General features: G+C 41.0%; 1 protein-coding gene across 1 annotated transcript in view; it reads right to left on the bottom strand.

The window, feature by feature from the left end:
* Positions 1 to 1,366: 1,366 nt before the first annotated feature.
* Positions 1,367 to 16,566, bottom strand: part of lepr (leptin receptor) — a 26,930-nt gene continuing 11,730 nt past the window's right edge. Inside the window, exons 7-21 of the mRNA XM_023394579.2 lie at positions 12,839 to 12,990; positions 12,326 to 12,467; positions 10,556 to 10,716; positions 10,305 to 10,404; positions 9,800 to 9,899; positions 8,964 to 9,178; positions 8,281 to 8,435; positions 7,473 to 7,623; positions 7,189 to 7,271; positions 6,434 to 6,647; positions 4,775 to 4,984; positions 4,606 to 4,689; positions 4,425 to 4,518; positions 4,025 to 4,100; positions 1,367 to 3,523 (exon numbers count right to left, since the gene is read on the bottom strand). Of these exons, the coding sequence (XP_023250347.1) occupies positions 2,576 to 3,523; positions 4,025 to 4,100; positions 4,425 to 4,518; positions 4,606 to 4,689; positions 4,775 to 4,984; positions 6,434 to 6,647; positions 7,189 to 7,271; positions 7,473 to 7,623; positions 8,281 to 8,435; positions 8,964 to 9,178; positions 9,800 to 9,899; positions 10,305 to 10,404; positions 10,556 to 10,716; positions 12,326 to 12,467; positions 12,839 to 12,990 (2,885 nt within the window). The 3' untranslated portion in view covers positions 1,367 to 2,575. The remainder of the gene's footprint in view (positions 3,524 to 4,024; positions 4,101 to 4,424; positions 4,519 to 4,605; positions 4,690 to 4,774; positions 4,985 to 6,433; positions 6,648 to 7,188; positions 7,272 to 7,472; positions 7,624 to 8,280; positions 8,436 to 8,963; positions 9,179 to 9,799; positions 9,900 to 10,304; positions 10,405 to 10,555; positions 10,717 to 12,325; positions 12,468 to 12,838; positions 12,991 to 16,566) is intronic.

Here is a 16,566-nt window from a genome sequence, read left to right as displayed (position 1 = left end):
ATCATGTGGCTGGACACCTCTTAAACAGCTTAATAGGGACTCTAATTCGTATGTTCGTTATAAAATCACCAACAAACAGAGGAGACTGTTTTTTTTTTTATGTTTATATTTACCACACGACTAAAAGAACTAATAAAGTGTATGTGAGTGTACCTGGAGCCCGGTGTCATTCTGATGTGTTTGCTTCTTGCAGCCACAAGGTGACAGAGTAGTAGTGCAGTTTAGGAGGGTGATATGTGGACATCTGAAGAGTATTCTGCCTCTGTGTATGTATTTACATCTACTTACTCAAATTAAAATACCCATGTATAAGCATGTACAGATTGAAGTAAACATACTGTAAAATATTTTAGGTGATTATGTAAAGACACTGTTGTTGGTCAGTTGTCATTCATTTGTGTTATTCTATGGTCTTATCGCGGCTTGGGACCAGTTTATGGTGTAGTGTCATCGGGGTTATAAGTGAAGACAATGCCTGGCCTGACCTCTTATACCTTTTGTGTCCTAATTGGGTAAGGCGGTAGATAATGAGTGTCATTCAGAGATTATTCATTCATTAGTAATACCTCATCATTAGCCATACCACTACCACTTTTAAGGTCGCGGGGGCACCGGAGCCAATTCCAGCTGACATTGGGCGAGGGCGTGGTACACCCTGAACAGGTCGCCAGTCTATCATCGGTCATTCAGGGCTTCACTCCCCAAGATTTCTAATACCAAACAACTGAAAGAAAATCAACTATTCCAATAGGGATAAACATGGTCATTGACTCAAATAAAAGATATACTATACAAAAAATGTATGGCACAGCTCATAAACAAATAAAAGTGGCTGAAAAAGACCTTCAAGTGCCTCCAGTGTAATAATTGTTCCAGTGTCACTGATACAAGAATATTTCTTAATTTCAAAACTGGTTAAACGTACAGTCAGTGGAATTTCATCTACTGTGACAACCCATCTTCTATATTGTCGTGTTTGTGATTGTTTTCTTACAGAGGATGCACAAGAAGAAAACAACAAGATCCAATAGCAAAACACTTTAGATTCACATAACAGCTGTGAATGTTTGATTGGAGGGGGTCAAACGAGAATTTTTTTTGTATATCATATCTTTTATTTGAGTCAATAAACATTTTCATTTAGTTTTGGCGGCATGACTCATTATCTCCCTCCATCTGTCCCGATTACACAATAAGGACACACCCCTGACTGAGTGTAAAAGAGGTCAGGCCAGGTATTGTCTCTTTATTTTTGAAACCCTGATGAAGACCTGTCAATTGTTATGAACCAGCCATATAATCAATGTAAGCTCTTTTTTTAAAAGTCACTCATAGTACCCATCCCAGTTACACAAACCAGACACAATCACAATAAATACTTTATTTTCACCATGAAAAATAGACAAAAGATTTGAATATACAATAACAACTTGTCGACCACGTTTCCATAGTTCCATTAGTTTCAATGTCTTCTTCCTCTGGTTTCAAATATACATTCTTTTGTCTTTAACTGACACCAGACAGCAGGTGTTTGTGTTAATGGCAAAACACAGAAAAAAAATAGATTTCTCACGTACTGTAACAAAGTCTCAAATACATTACAACACAAAGTACAAAAAGACATTCTTTGGGTTGGTGGGTGAGTTAGTCCATGCCGATGATGCCGTTACAAGCTGCCAATGAATGCAGTAAATTCTGTGCCCGAAAATCGCCTGCAGTTAATCACTGACTACAGCTGTTTTCATCATCGCCCGGTTTCATTTAGTCACGCCAGTAGCTCTGAAGTGACATCCAACTTTTGCCTTCACTTCACAGTCAAATATGCTTTGAGAAAAAGCCAGAACCATGCAGATTGTGGGCCTTTTCTCTCTTTCGCTTTCTGTTCATTTTATTCATTCTCTTTGAACCTCTTTCATGTTTCGCTTAAAACGCAGCTGAAAGATTTCAGCAGAGAATGAAAGACAACATGTTTTCCACATTAAGATAGGAACAGATGAGTGAATGTAGGCACACACGGCAGTTCCTACATGTTTTTATATATGCATTTAATGTATGCCCACCTGTGGAATTTACTGCATGTTCAGGATGTTTGAAGCCATGAGATGCCTTCCTCCCCTGTCGCTTCTTTCCTGACGACCAGTATGCTGTTTGTACAGCCTGCCTGCTGCTCTCTTCGAGCATTAACTGTACATTACTCCACGAGCCTAACCTCAACTGAAAATATATGAGCTCCTTTTTTTCAGCAATCAATAATGAATTCTGCACCTCCTTGCAGAGGAGCAGCGTGGCACAGTAGAATCTGGGTCTGAAAGCCCCATAAAGAAAGAAATGAATGCCTGTGAATGAGGCTTGTGCCCTCCTGACTTCTTTTCCATCAAAACACAATAGCAGCATTGATTAATATCAATTTGCAATCATACTTAAGTCGAGGTATTTTTACATTTTGCAGCTCCACACCTCACTATGTCTGAAGGAACAGATGTAAATCTGCTTTGGTAAATGCTGAATCATGACAGTCCACAACACAATGGATTTAATGATGCACATTCTCACGTAAATGCAGTCTGAGTGAGGGTCACAGCTGGGGTTTGCTGTCTTGTAGTTGCCTCGTGCATGGAGCAGTTCTGAACTGAGGCAGGTAGAGCGGGGAAAAGCCGCGCGTCGACGCTGACCGCCGCTCTGTGCGCTCGCTCGATTCCTCAGGGCCGAGCAAATGGTGCGTCTCCACGGGACAGTCTTCTCTGTTCAAAACTACCTTTTTAAGCAGCCCAATTTTTGTCTCCTCTTCCGTCTGCTGCTCCTCTTCCTCCTCACTCTCCTCATCCTCCGCTGGATAGTCCATTCCCAGATAAAACAAGTCCTTCTCTTCTCTCACCTCCCCTTCATCTTCTTGCTCCGATGTTTCAGAAAGCTCTTCCACAGAGTTGTACGAGCAGGAGTGCCGCGGGTCGTCCATCTCCCCACCCCGGCAGCTGTCCAGCTCCCACAGACCACCGGGGAAAGATCCTGAAATGTCAGAGTTGTTGGCAGAGAAGTTGCCCTCGTCACTGGAGCTGCTGCCACTACCGTCCTTGTAGTGGAGGTGAATGGACTGTTGCTTCTGCTTCGCACCAGACAGCAGCACGGTGGCATATGTGACTGAAGACTGGGCAGAGCTGTCAGTGCTGCTTGGCGGCTGGTCTCCCGGGGGATCGACTGGCTGCAAGTCATCTATCCCTGGATGTGAACTGGTTAAAGCATCCAGATTAAGGGCTAAGGGAGGAGCTCCATCCATTAGCACCTCACTCTCTATGAAGTGGGTTTGGTCGACCTCCGAGTCAAACCCTGGAGGAACGGAGATAGCTAAGTCAGTGACTGGGTCGGGAGTCAGGGATACAAGTGGGGTTTGGACCAGAGCTGTGGTCAGAGCTGAGAGGTCAGCTTTGTCCATTATGACGACTTTGGAGATGTTCTCAGTGGGCAGCAGCAGCGGCCAGGCTGGCAGGCCGTCTGGGGGTTGGAACAGGTGGTCAAAGGTGTCAGTCTAGAAAGAGATAAAAAAAAAAAAAAAACAGATGTAAAGTGCTGATGTATAAATAAAAATATATGGACACAAGAGGGAGAAGAACTGCATATTTCCTGTCAGTGTATTACTCCCTGAGGGCTGCATTGCAACTGACTCATATAAAATAGTGTACACTGCTGTTATAGAATGAATGTGAAGAACGGAAAACATGTTTCTATTTCTTTATCTATCAAAGTGATAAAAAGATAACTTGACTTATGGACATTCCATATTGTATTAAGTTAAAATAACAGTTCAATATTTTGGGAAATGCACATATTCGCTCTCTTGCTGGGAACAGGTTGCCTGGCTCTGTCAGAAGTTTAAAAAAAAGCTCATTAACATGATAAATCTTGTTTTAATCCAAACAAACTGACTCCTGACTGTAGCTTCATCCCGTACAGACATGAGAGTGGTGTCATTCTTCTCATCTATCTGGAAGAAAGCAAACTGTCACATTTCTCACAATGCTTTGTTTACCTTTTTGAAGTCTAGTCCTTTAGCCCACGAGCACTTGTTTGGGTTGGGTACATCCTTCCACACAAACCTTTTCATCCTGGGAATGAAATGCAGCAGATATTTAGGTTGTGTGTACCATCGAAACACTACCTGATTTCTCCTCCCATCAGCTAGCATCAAGGCCAATTACACCCTTGTGACCTGTTAAATGTCACACACGAAATTAGAGTCGACCCCAGAGATTAACATCATTTATCATTTCTTGCAGGTGTCAGGGTAAAACACAATGTCACAATGTCATAGTATGAAAGTAAAATATGAAAAGAATACTACAAGATCTGCATGTCATAAAACACAACAGCAGCATTCTGACATTAAGGGATTTAATTTCAGTTGCTTTTTACTGAACAGGTGCTCTTACTGGTTTTGGGAGAGGACCAGAGTGACGAACAGGACGACTGAAAGGAAGGAGATTATCATCAGCATCATGTAGGCTGCAGGATATCCTCTGGCAGCTGTAACAGAGGGAAATAGAAACAATGCGGTGATGCTGAATACTATACTGCTACAACAGCCAGAAGACCTGTGCACATCAGACGTACCCATAGCGTGCATCGGCTCCCCTTCTCCATCAGCAAACACAGGGTACAAGTAGAAGCCGTATTCCTCAGAGCCAAAGAAATCACCTGTGAGGTGATAAAATAAGGTCAGAGGTCAGCTACAAGAAACAAAATAAGAACAGGAAAAAAAAAAGAGAGGAGAACGTGTTACCTCTTAGATAGACGGGACGGTCAGTGTAGGGAAGTCTGGCCCACGTTTCTCCACTGTGGACTTTGTGATGATCAGACTCCTGCTGCCTCTGTGGAGACCACTGCACCACCATGAACAGAGGCACAACAGAACTGTTGTCCAGCAGGCTCCAGGACAGAGACACACAGGTGCTGTTGATAACCAACACGTGGAACGAACGCACACAGCGGCCTATAGACGAGAAAGAACAGAGAGGAACAGTCAGTGCAACACACTCAGGGCTCTATATACACATGCTCAACACATAACCAGGAACCCAAAATAAAGTTTTCTTGTGTAGCACTGAGTAGATGTAAGTATTTATTAACGTATGCTTTTAGATGCTTCGACACAGACCACAAGAGGTCACTGAGTGGTTGGATGAATATGAAAATGATGTGAATCATTTGCAATGTCTGCTTATGCCAACGTCAGCTGTTTGGCTGCTAATAAAACTGAAAACACATTTTGTTTTCATACTAATGAGACAGTGTCTAACAAACAAATGACAAAAACTGGCCATATTCATGGAAAACTATTTATATTGTGCCAGTTAGTGATTTAGCCTTCTCTGAATTATGAGTAATAGGAGAGAGACACAGACATTTCTATACAATAGGCTACACGGAGAACGGTCATTAGAAAAATTTGCCTTGTTACCTGTGTTGGCTGCTAATAGGATTTACTACAGTAAAGCTAATGGCTGCAGGGCCTGAGTCAGGGCTTTTATGTGATCCCCAGAGACACACATTTTAAGTGGAATACTTAAATGGATGGCTGTGACTGTCGCCAGCTTTGACGTACATGTTTCTGTCATGTATTGTAAGGCACAGCAGACGTAAACTGGTCATGGTGGCAAATTTAAAGACAAGAAAGATCTGTTGAAAAGCTAAAAACAGCTCTGATGCATGAGAAGATCTCAGCTTAACAACCTGAAAAATAGTAGCCAAAGTCATGTCTAATAAATACCTGAGAGGAAATGAAACACAACAAAAACAGTTGGTTCACTTTATTAGTGCTGCCAACTTTCACATAGTTTGGAAAGAAGGAAATGTGATTACTGGAAACTCTCAGTGAGTGCATGTTTTTCAGCAGTTTCTAACCACCTCGTTGTTTTTCTACTACACATGCACCTGCGTCTGTGAATGTAAACAGTGACCACGAGCCTGTGTTGATGTACAGATGAAAGTGTGAGTCATTGATTTTAACCTCACTCTTTTAGACTTTCACTTTGCAACAGAACTGCTAAACCTTTTTGATCTCAGCCACCGTTTTCAAGGCTTTGCTAGAAAATAAGCATTTAAACCACTGCTGCAGAATCCCGCTGCTCTCTACTGGCTGCACATGTTTTGTTCTCAGCTTCAGGGTTGTTTGAAGGTTGATTAAGTCGCTGATATGATTGTTCACGTTTCCGTAAGATTCTCAGTTCATGTCGTCTCTTGTATGTTTGTTGTCTGTATCTCATCTCGTTATTGGCGCCTTTCTTTGCCAGGACACGCTTCATAATTGGATTAGTCCTGACAGTTTTAATATAACAAGAGTAATGAGGGTTTGCGACTCATCCTCAGGAACAGGCTCAGTCCACAGTGGCGAGCACAGAACCACTAACTATCATGCGGATTCATTTCCCAGCTCGCTCACGTTTGTGCTGTCTCTCCAGCGTCATGTTGATGTTGTTGGTGGAGCTGCCCAGGCTGTTGTAGGCCTCCACGGTCACGGCGTGGAGCTCCTGGTTCCACTCGAAGCTGTAGGAGGACACCGGCTCGATCCACTCCCTCGTCACAGTGCCGCTCGAGAACTGGTGCTGAACTATAAATCCGTCCACGCAGTAGGAGCGCCCCGACACTGGGAGACTCTGGAGAACAGAGCAGAACGTTCAAACATTTTTAATGATTAAGCCTTAAATCATAAGGCTGGTGTTATTCAATACTTTTCTTACTTTCGACAAATCCAATGAAGAGACCAAGACCAACAATTCCCCAGTCTGTCTCCATACTTTTCAACTCCTTGAGCAATGTCTCTGGCTCTCAGCCTGAAGCTCATTCCTACTGAAGATGAAAATGATCAATAAAAATAAGGAGTAAATGATGCGCTTCTTGGGGAATATTTTGAGTTGCAGATTTGGTGCAGTAGTATTTCCTGCAGTAGGGTCGTGCACGTCGGAATGACCCTAACCCTAACCCTAAAGCTGCAGTGCCTGTTTTCATAGTAGTGAAGGAACATGTTATCCATGTGGTGACAACAACAGAGCTCTACGACACGGAAGAATTGGCCACACTGACAATACTTTCTGATCGTTACTTTTTGGGCTTTTTACAGGATTTGTTGACAGTAAGAAAATCACCGGACTTAACCTTAAATTATAAGCTTGTTCATGTACATTTTGTTTTGCCTACCTCAAACAGCAGCGTGACATTTGTCTGGTTTCTGTATGAGTCATCTTGAAGAACTCTCCAGAAGTCAGGGCCACGCTCAGGAGCTGAGGAGGAAACCAACAGTTACCCCATGCTGCAGCTTTTACCCTTCTGTTTGTCTATTAGTGATGGAGGTGATAGTATTTGCGTGCCATTTTCTATTAGAGCTACAATCAGAAGGTCAGGTGTGATTCAACAGGTTCACATCAGGCGTCTGTCAAGGTTGTCATTATCTTAAAAGGTTATCGTTATTTGACACGATTTACCTCTGCTGTTTTGTGGAGTGGAGTAGGCCAGGTCGCTCCAGTCGCTCCAGTAGCTGATGTTGATGTGCATGCAGCGCACTTGCACCGCATACACCCGGCACATGTCCGGCACCACAACCTCCGCCGAAGGAACACGCACCGGACTCTGGACCTGCAGACGTGACACAGAAGCTCATTTAGAAAAAAAACACAACGAACATCACTAATGGAAAATATCCAATCTGTGGAGTGCACATCTGCTTCATCTATCGATGCCCTTCACCCAAGAAAAGAGAAAATGATTGCCTCATATTCATATCTATAAATATATCATTGTGAGCGAATGTTGGACAGAGGTCACTATTGATAGTGTGTATCCAATTTCCAAGAGAATTTTTTAATCAGGAAAATGATCTTATACAGTTCATATCATCTCATGTCAAACTAGTTGAGTCCATGTCAAAGCATCTGTGTCATATGAGATAACCTTATATATATTTACCAACTGAGTCCTGAACCCTTGTTTGTTCCTAGTTCGTTCCTGTGGTTCTTGATAGATTGACATGTTTAGAGGCAGAGAATCACTTAAAAAAGATAATTTAAGGTCAACCTAGTCCTGTTTTCAGAATAAAATAACCATAAATGAAGAGCAGAGAAAGTGGAAGTGGTCTGTGGATTTCATCCTGTTTGCTATTTACCAGATAATTACAAAACAAATTGATATTTTGAAGACATTTGATCAGTTACTTTTGAGAGAGCAAACCATAACGTCTGGCCAAACTTTCAAACAAAGCCTGTGGTTGGTAAACAGGGTAAAAGACAAGCTCACCTTCCACTCCGGCTGGGCTCTCACCATGGACGGCGAGTGGTACCGAAACTGACACTGGAGCCCCTGGACCGGCAGAGACGGAGGCTCCCAAGTGACCGTCAGGACCCCACTGCTCCGGCTCACTGCCTTCACATTAGTGGGTGTGTGGGGTTTCACTGCAGGGGAGGAAGACCGCAGAGTTCCCAGTTTGTCTCATAAAATTTCACACTTCTCTACAATATTAACACCAAGTATGACAACTGCTGTAGAACATCTGAACTTCCTTGTAACTAAACTTCATGTAAAAAGAGATGATTGGTCCAAGAAATGTTTTTAATTTAGTCCATTGTAAAAACTATCTTTTGTATCTTTTTTTTTTTTTTTTTTACCTTAAACATCTTATCTTAAAACATCTCATATCAACAGCAGTAAATTAAGTGATATTTTATTTTGAAAACACACAGGGAAGACACATCAGGATACATGAAGTAATGATCACTACAACTACAAGTTTTATTATCACATTCACTTTTGATGGACAGACTTTAATTCAACCTTGGTGGCGGAATATCAGCATCACTCGATACTGTAGCGTGGCTGACATACTGTATAACTGTGTAAACAAAACCAATATGCTAAAAACCATTGATAAGACATAGAGTGTTGTTAAATACTATTTAAATACTAGAATCCGTCTTCCTCACCATGATCTATGGGCGACAGGTAGACGGGTTTGGATCTGATGGGGCCCAGACGGGACGACACCTCCAGCCACAGCTTGTAGCAGTTCATCCTCAGAGGCTGGATGGTGCAGCTTTTCTCCCTGGATCTGACCGGCAGGCAAGCAGGCCCCATCTCCCCCACTTTCTCACCCGCTCGCTCCCTTTCCTCCATCACATCGCACGACAGGTCAGCCCACCTGGCATGAAAAAAATCAATAGTAGAACTCAACATTTTTGCCATGTTAAACCTCGGTCCTCGTGCTTCCGAGGAAAATGCTGCTACAGTTTATCAGATGCTCAGTTACAGAATCATTTCTGTTTATTACAACTTTACTTTAGTAAGGTAAAAAGTAGGCATGGGCGGGAAGAACTGGAGTAAAGAATTCAGTTGTAGTGTTGCACAAGAGGCCTCTCAGTTAGTAGGACGAGCTATAAAACAAACATTACATAATTCTGTCAGTCAGTCATTGTGGTTTGGGCTTTTTTTTTTAAATGTACTTTCTATTGTTCTGAGGTCACACAACAAGTGCTGATGACACAGATTTATAGTTTATTGCTCACAGGCTCTCCCTGATGTCACTTCACACTGTGTTGGGTTACAAACAAGTATTTCCAGGGTGTGTCTGTGATTCCAGGGAATGTGTTGTTTGGTACATTGAGTGTATTGTCTGGTGCAGTGTGCTCAGTAACTTCCAGGTTTTCAGGACATTGAGGTCAGAGTGGTTTTTTCAAGGTTTCATTAACAATGCCAAAAGCTTGTAAATGCATTCAAATGCATTTTACCTCCTGCACAGGTTTAGATGTGTCAAGTGCTTTACCTGGATCGAAATTTGGGTTTAGTCCACTGTGTGTTCTTCCAGCTGCAGTCCATAGCATCGATGTCACCGTTGGTTTCACAGTTGATATCAATGGAAGCTCCTGGAACACACACACACACACACACAGAAACGCTTCAGTTTAGGACAAAAATAAAAACACATTTGATCTAAAGATATTCTCCGCACTGGGATTACTTTGGTTCACATTGTTGTGCTATCACATGTCGCCACTCTCTTTCCTGTCTTTGTCCACTGAAGCAAAGAACCACGACACAAGAGGAGCATGGATTTTTCCAGCAACGTTAAAAAGTGACTTTCACGACAGAAACTTCTCATCCATCTCTGGAAATTGTACATCATAATAATAATAATAATAATAATAATAACAATAATAACAATAATAATAATTATAATAATTTATTTGTCTATCTTTCTCTGGACATGTGGTAGTAACAGTGTTTAACAGTGCATAATATTTTGCTGTTATTGGTGCAACAAAGCTCACCCTCCACATAGATCTGGCTGTAAGGGATGGTCCACTCCTGAGTGCACTGCAGCAGGTCATACATCCGAGTCTCTGAAGGACGCACTGTGATCTGGCTGACCTGGTTTGGGTAAAAGAAAAGTCAGATCTACTGTATTCATTTATTTAGACAAATTGTACTTTTCAAAAATACACAGGGAAGTTCATCCAACGTCTTGGAAATGTTCCCAGAAACACACTGAGCCCTGGAAGGAGAGACTTTCTGTTCTTACCCACTGGTTGATGGGGTGGTACTGGCTGCGATGAAGCGGCTGCTGGAAGTTGAGCATCCACATGGCCGTGCTGGCGTTGATGCTGTGATCGTTGAACACACAATACACCGTTACGTTCTCCCCCGGTCGCGCCACAACTTTCTCAGGGATGTAGCTCACCGCTGTAAACACAAAGACAAAGAATCGCGACGTGGTTTTATTTTTTAAAGCTTTTTGTAAGAACCAGGATCTCTGTCATACTTACTCCTATTATAATTTTCATTTCCCACTTGTTTTTTGTATGTAGCAAAGGACAAACCCAAACAAACTCCAAAAGTAATAAAGGAGACTAAAACAAAGGCCATGAAACAAACGTCTTAGTCATTCTCATTCACCCACAATTCTAATGCGGACTTTGACAAAGAAGAAGAAATCCTTTTACAGGGCTTTTGAAGACTTTTTCTCTTTGTTGTTGTTTGTCACACGGTCTGAACTTAGTTGAGCGTGAGGGTCGTTATCTAACCACCTCTTTAGATACAGCCCACCAACACATCTATGTGACGTCAGCTGGAATCTGAGTCATCACCAAAACAGGTGAAGATCTCAACAAAAGATCACTTCAAATTGAAACAGTGTTTCATGAGTTTTAGAGTTTAGATGTTTTGATCAAAAAACATTAAAAGTTGTACTTTTTACTTTGCCAAAGCCTTTGTAACTTCCTGCCATCACCTGAGGCAATAACGTAACGGTTCTGTAGCTGTGGCCTTTGGCTTGATGACTAAGATCTGTTGAGTCGCACAAACTTCACACACACACACACACACACACACACACACACACACACACACGTTTTTATACCAGGGTCAAATTTCCTCATGTGATACACACACAGTACATATACATGGATTTGTAGGTAGATACACACACTCCTCTACTATCTCAACACTGCCAGGAATTGTCTGTTTTGCACCAACCCTCCAGCTGATGTTCACATTTTAATTAGCAGTCTGATGTTACAGAGCACAGAATAACAACCAGCCAACGAGAACAGTTTATGAACAGTGGTGTTAAAAGGGTCACACAGAGCACGTAAACAATTCTCACTCTCGTTTTTCAAATCTCAGTTTCACCATTTTAAAAACTACTCTTATGAAATCTGCACATTTTTACCTCTATGAAACCATGTTTTGTCACTAACCGTGAGAATGACCTCTGATTCGGAGTCCATTGATGATGGCTATAGGGAAATGAACCCTTCATCGATGGCTCAGACTAATGAGCTTGACTGGGTTTTAATAGTTTAGTACGGACATAAATCTACCTGAGAGATAATTGAGGTCAGTGTTTGAATCTGCTTCAGGCAGCGTTGAATTCTCGTATCAGGACCTCTCAAAGAAAATGAGAGTTGAATTGCAGCTGGTTTAAAATGTTAGCTTGTCAAGTTCACTGCAAAAAGACCTAATTATCTCATTTCACTTACTAATTTTAGGGCCATCACGAACACTAAATTAGCTCTCACATAATTTAGATTTGTGGTGTTTTATATTTCATTCAGGAAAATCATAAAGGTAAGGGGGAAATTTTGCTTTTCCGTATTTATTACTGGTCAAACTACATGTTGCAGGGAACTGGGAAATTAGAGATGAACTGTGCTTCCGTTGTGTCACTCAGGTCAAAACAGCTTCCAGCTTCCAGCAACCTTGCAGCTTGTCCAAAGTGCAGGAGTGAAAAATATTGTTTATTGTAATTTGTATATCTACCAGTAAACAGTTGGAAGGGAACGGTTCTTACTGTCCAGGTAGATGTGGTGACTTTCACTCCACTCGCTCCACAGTGGCGGCTCTTCCAGGCCGGAGCAGCGAACCTGGATGGTGTAGTTCAGTCTGGGCTTCAGATCCAGAGACAGTCTGGGCTCTGTGGGTGCAGACACCACCTAGACGCAGAGGAGAGCGCACAACTGACTTTAAGGATAGGGTGTGTTTTCCTTACAACGATGACTGAATCAAAATACATCATCAAAACTGTGGTTGCTCATCAGTGTCTCATCAGATGTAACTGTTACCAAAACACAAAAATAACCTACAGCCATAGTCGGAAAGAGTGTGTAGACAAGACACCTGCAAATTCTGACCAAGTTTCTCTTCTATTTTTTATTTTAATCATATGTTCTTTGAAAAATAACCTTTGGGAATCTTTGAAAAGCCTTTTAAATTGCTGTATAATGATAGATTATCTGATATTCTATTTAACTGGTAGTGAGAATAACAGGTAGTTGTGACCCTCCACCAACAGGTCAGTATTTACCTGCCAGGCTGGATTAGTGGTGTTAAAGGAGTATCGGACCTCATATCTCAGAAGGCCAGTATCAGTAAAGTCTGGTGGGTCGTCCCAGTGTAAAATCAGTTCTGCCTCGATGGTCTGCGTGTGGGAAAGGTTGACTGGAGGACCAGGTTTCACTTTGGAAAAAAGAAAGAGAAAGATCATCTAATGAAAAGACACACATAAAAAAACAGTACTGTGTGTTCCCCAACAGAATCAATATACAACAGACAAATTACTTACAATCATAACGTTACTTTGATCCTGCTCTAATATTAGTTTGCATTATCAAAGCTCACTAAATCCTATTCCTTTATTACAATATGTGTAAATAAAATTAGAGGATTATATTTTCCCTGCGGTTTATAAGATTTCAACCCTCCCTGCAGTCATTCACTAATTCCTACTGTATGTTATCACTCAGTGTTCGCCCCAGGGCCGTAATTTACTCTTCAAGAAAATATGACATGACAGCAGTTTACATCTAAAGGTGGCATTTGCCGTATTTATGCTCGTCTTGATGAAGCAAAGATCAATACTCTGCTAGTCCTCGTGCCAGGATTACCAATACTTAATGAACAAATCAATCACATCTTGAGTGCAGAGTTAATGAAAAATATAGACAGCGTGTAATTAAATTTCTTGGCAAATTCATTTTACCTTTTGGTCTAAGCTTATGCCCCTAAATGTCAGTGAGTGAGTTTTGAATCAAAGCATGTAGCTATTAATTATCTGTAGAGCACATAATGCCCTATAGTGATAGTGAATGACCATTTCAGATGGTGCCAGATGTATATTTACTGTCTTATTTACAGCCCGGTTAACAAAGATCTCCCAGTTCAACCATCAGTTACAGTATGACACATCCAGCCAGAGATAATTGAGTCTCATGAAAACCACAGAGATGCAGACTGGGAGCGGACAGATTACTCAACATTATGAGTAATAGCTCAACAATTTCATATCCACACTAATCTAACATCAGGGACAATAAGACATTTTCCCTCTGAAAGGCTCATTTACAAAGTCATGCTGAGGCAACATTGATTACTCTCCAAATATAACAGCAAATCACTGTTCACATCATGTGCCATCCAAGTACACAGCACACAAGGGCAGTTCAGAGCATAGGTGACATAACAAAGAAAAGGGGGGAAAAAGCCTCATTTGCACCAATGATTCCTACAGTCATACCTTTTTTTTATTTTTTATATCTGTATCTGAATAAACTGTGTTCTGTTTGTTATCTTGTTTCCATGGTTACAGTGCAAACAGGCAGTGTAGTGAACAACGTGTAATTAAACTAGTATTTTATTTACATTTTCCAGTATCTTCCTAGTTCAACTATATTCATACGCGCGCAGTGTTTCAAGTAGTTAAATTACTATTTTTTGTGTCATTTTTGTGTAGTTAACCACTGAAACTGTAAACGATTTTGGGCCATCAAAGGAAAGGAATGATGTTCTTATTTTTATTTTACCATTGCTTCTTAATTGAACCCCCTTTGACCAGGCTGAGAATGTCCCTTCAACATGACTCCTCTACCCCCAGAACACCACCACTCATCGCTCATATATAGATATTCATGGTCTGTTAAAAACTTGTTGCTGTATCCCACTGCAACAAGATCCCAAAAAGAGTATATTTCTTATTATTGGATTATCATCATTATTGCCGCATTAACACGTGTTGGAGGAGCATGTTGATGTAACATAGACAGGAGGAAAAGGATAAAACTGCAAAGTGACCACAATGTAGTCTGTTCTGCTATCACAGCTTAACCAAATAGGTCTGGCTGAACAAACCAGACCTTGGAAAGTCCTTGTGTGAACTGTGGGCTGCTTTCAGCTTTATTCCGATCACAACTGCACAAAACTCTTTCTTTTTATCTGCCCGGATTCTTCACTTTGAAGCTGGACTCTGGTAAATCTTGGTCTTTTAAATATTCATGCGCTCTGCATCATCTTCATACATGGCTGAATTTATTCTCAACGCGTTAATACCAGTAATTAAACCACTTTGAAAAAAGTGAATGCTGGGAATTTGCTTTTTTGGTAACTTACTGTAACGCACTCAAAACAGTGAGTCCTTGCTCACACCCAATCACTGTACGATAAATGCCAGGATGTTTATCAATTTGTCTTTACATTTAATAGCTTCAAATTTCCCAGAGGCCTTTGGAATAACTATTCTGCTTGAGAGGCCTTCAAAACCGCTCTCTGTACCAGTTTTTTTTCTAATCAGGCATTCTTTAAAAATAGTTTATAAGTTAAAAGTTAAACTAATAAGCCAACCTTTAGGCTGCCAGGTTATGAATTCACTGACGCCATCAGTTACAACTTATACATAAAACACCATTAAATATGCATTAGAAAGCAGAACACATTTCTCAGTAAGTTAATGACTTACAAGCATGAAGTGCTATTTGTCCTTCCACTCCAGGTGCAATAACTTAGGAAGATTTAACTCCACCTTCCTGTCTTTTGAATTATAAATCTGTCATGTTCCTACAACTTCCATTATTGATTATTTGGATGCAAGTTTTTTAATTAGCTTAAGTAATAGCTGGTTTAAAATGAGTGCAGACAGAAGCCCTTGCTCTTCTTCTCCACTGGCTATGAATCCAACAATATAAATTACACTTTCTTACCAGGTCGGGCAGGAACTCTGAGCAGGACCGGCAGAGCTACAGCGTTGGAGATGCTGACAGTCACCACAGTGACAAAGCTTGTTGTAGTGTCAAGAGCGACTGAGCACATGAAGGAATCCTTCGCTTCACAGACAACAGGATCACCAGACGCAGGATTCCCATAGTTCACCTGTGAATCCTCTTGCTGGGACCTGCAAATGGATGGAAAAATAGTTTCAGTCATTGTTTTCTCTGTGAATTTAAAACATTTGATTAAAACTGAATATTACTGAATGTCCAAACAGTAGCAAACATGTAGAGACGTGTTATAGGTTTTTTTTTTTGCTGTATGTTGAATTTAAATGAAGTGTGTCTTCAAAATAAGACCAATTAAGATCAGTTTAGCAGACGCCCGTCACATTCATTCACACATTCACATCAGTTGATTGACTTCAGACTGTTTCATTATTTTGGTGAAGTTTTTCCACACTGAATCTGACCAATAAAGTTTAATTGTTCTAAAATATATTTCAGATATTTTTTTTGTTTCTTCTTAGATTTCAAAATCAACAAATCAATCTCATCTCAAGATAAATTCATTAGCAATTCTGCAGCTTTTCATCAGATCATTTTATCTTTTTATCTTTCATCTTTTATATTTTACTTCATTACTAAAGTGCTCATCACAATTGGGAATTGGAAACATTAACAATTCTTTGACACCTTGGCATCTTTATCTACTGATGAAGATTGTGTTCTATGATTGAGAGCTCCAGAACAGCTAATAAATGGACCATGCAAACATCCCAGAACAGTTTGATTCTGTGCAACATGTACAATGTCTGGCATCTCTTATCTAGTGTGTGTTAGATTAGTGGTGAATTGCTCTCATAATCCTCACCACAATAAAAGCCCGGAGCCAGTATGATATCACACTGCCCCCCCTCTGCTCATCAAAGTAAACCCACATGCTTAACCTCCCCCCCACTGAGCAGTCTGGAAAGGTTCACTTCGGTCACACACACACACACACACACACACACACACACACACACACACACACACACACACACACACACACACA

This window comes from Seriola lalandi, unplaced genomic scaffold (genome assembly GCF_002814215.2).
Source record: "Seriola lalandi dorsalis isolate HSWRI2012SDOR001 ecotype SW California unplaced genomic scaffold, Sedor1 jcf7180002054949, whole genome shotgun sequence".
Lineage (NCBI taxonomy): Eukaryota > Metazoa > Chordata > Actinopteri > Carangiformes > Carangidae > Seriola > Seriola lalandi.
Note: the sequence above shows the minus strand (reverse complement) of the source record. Positions and strands in the feature narration are given on the sequence as shown.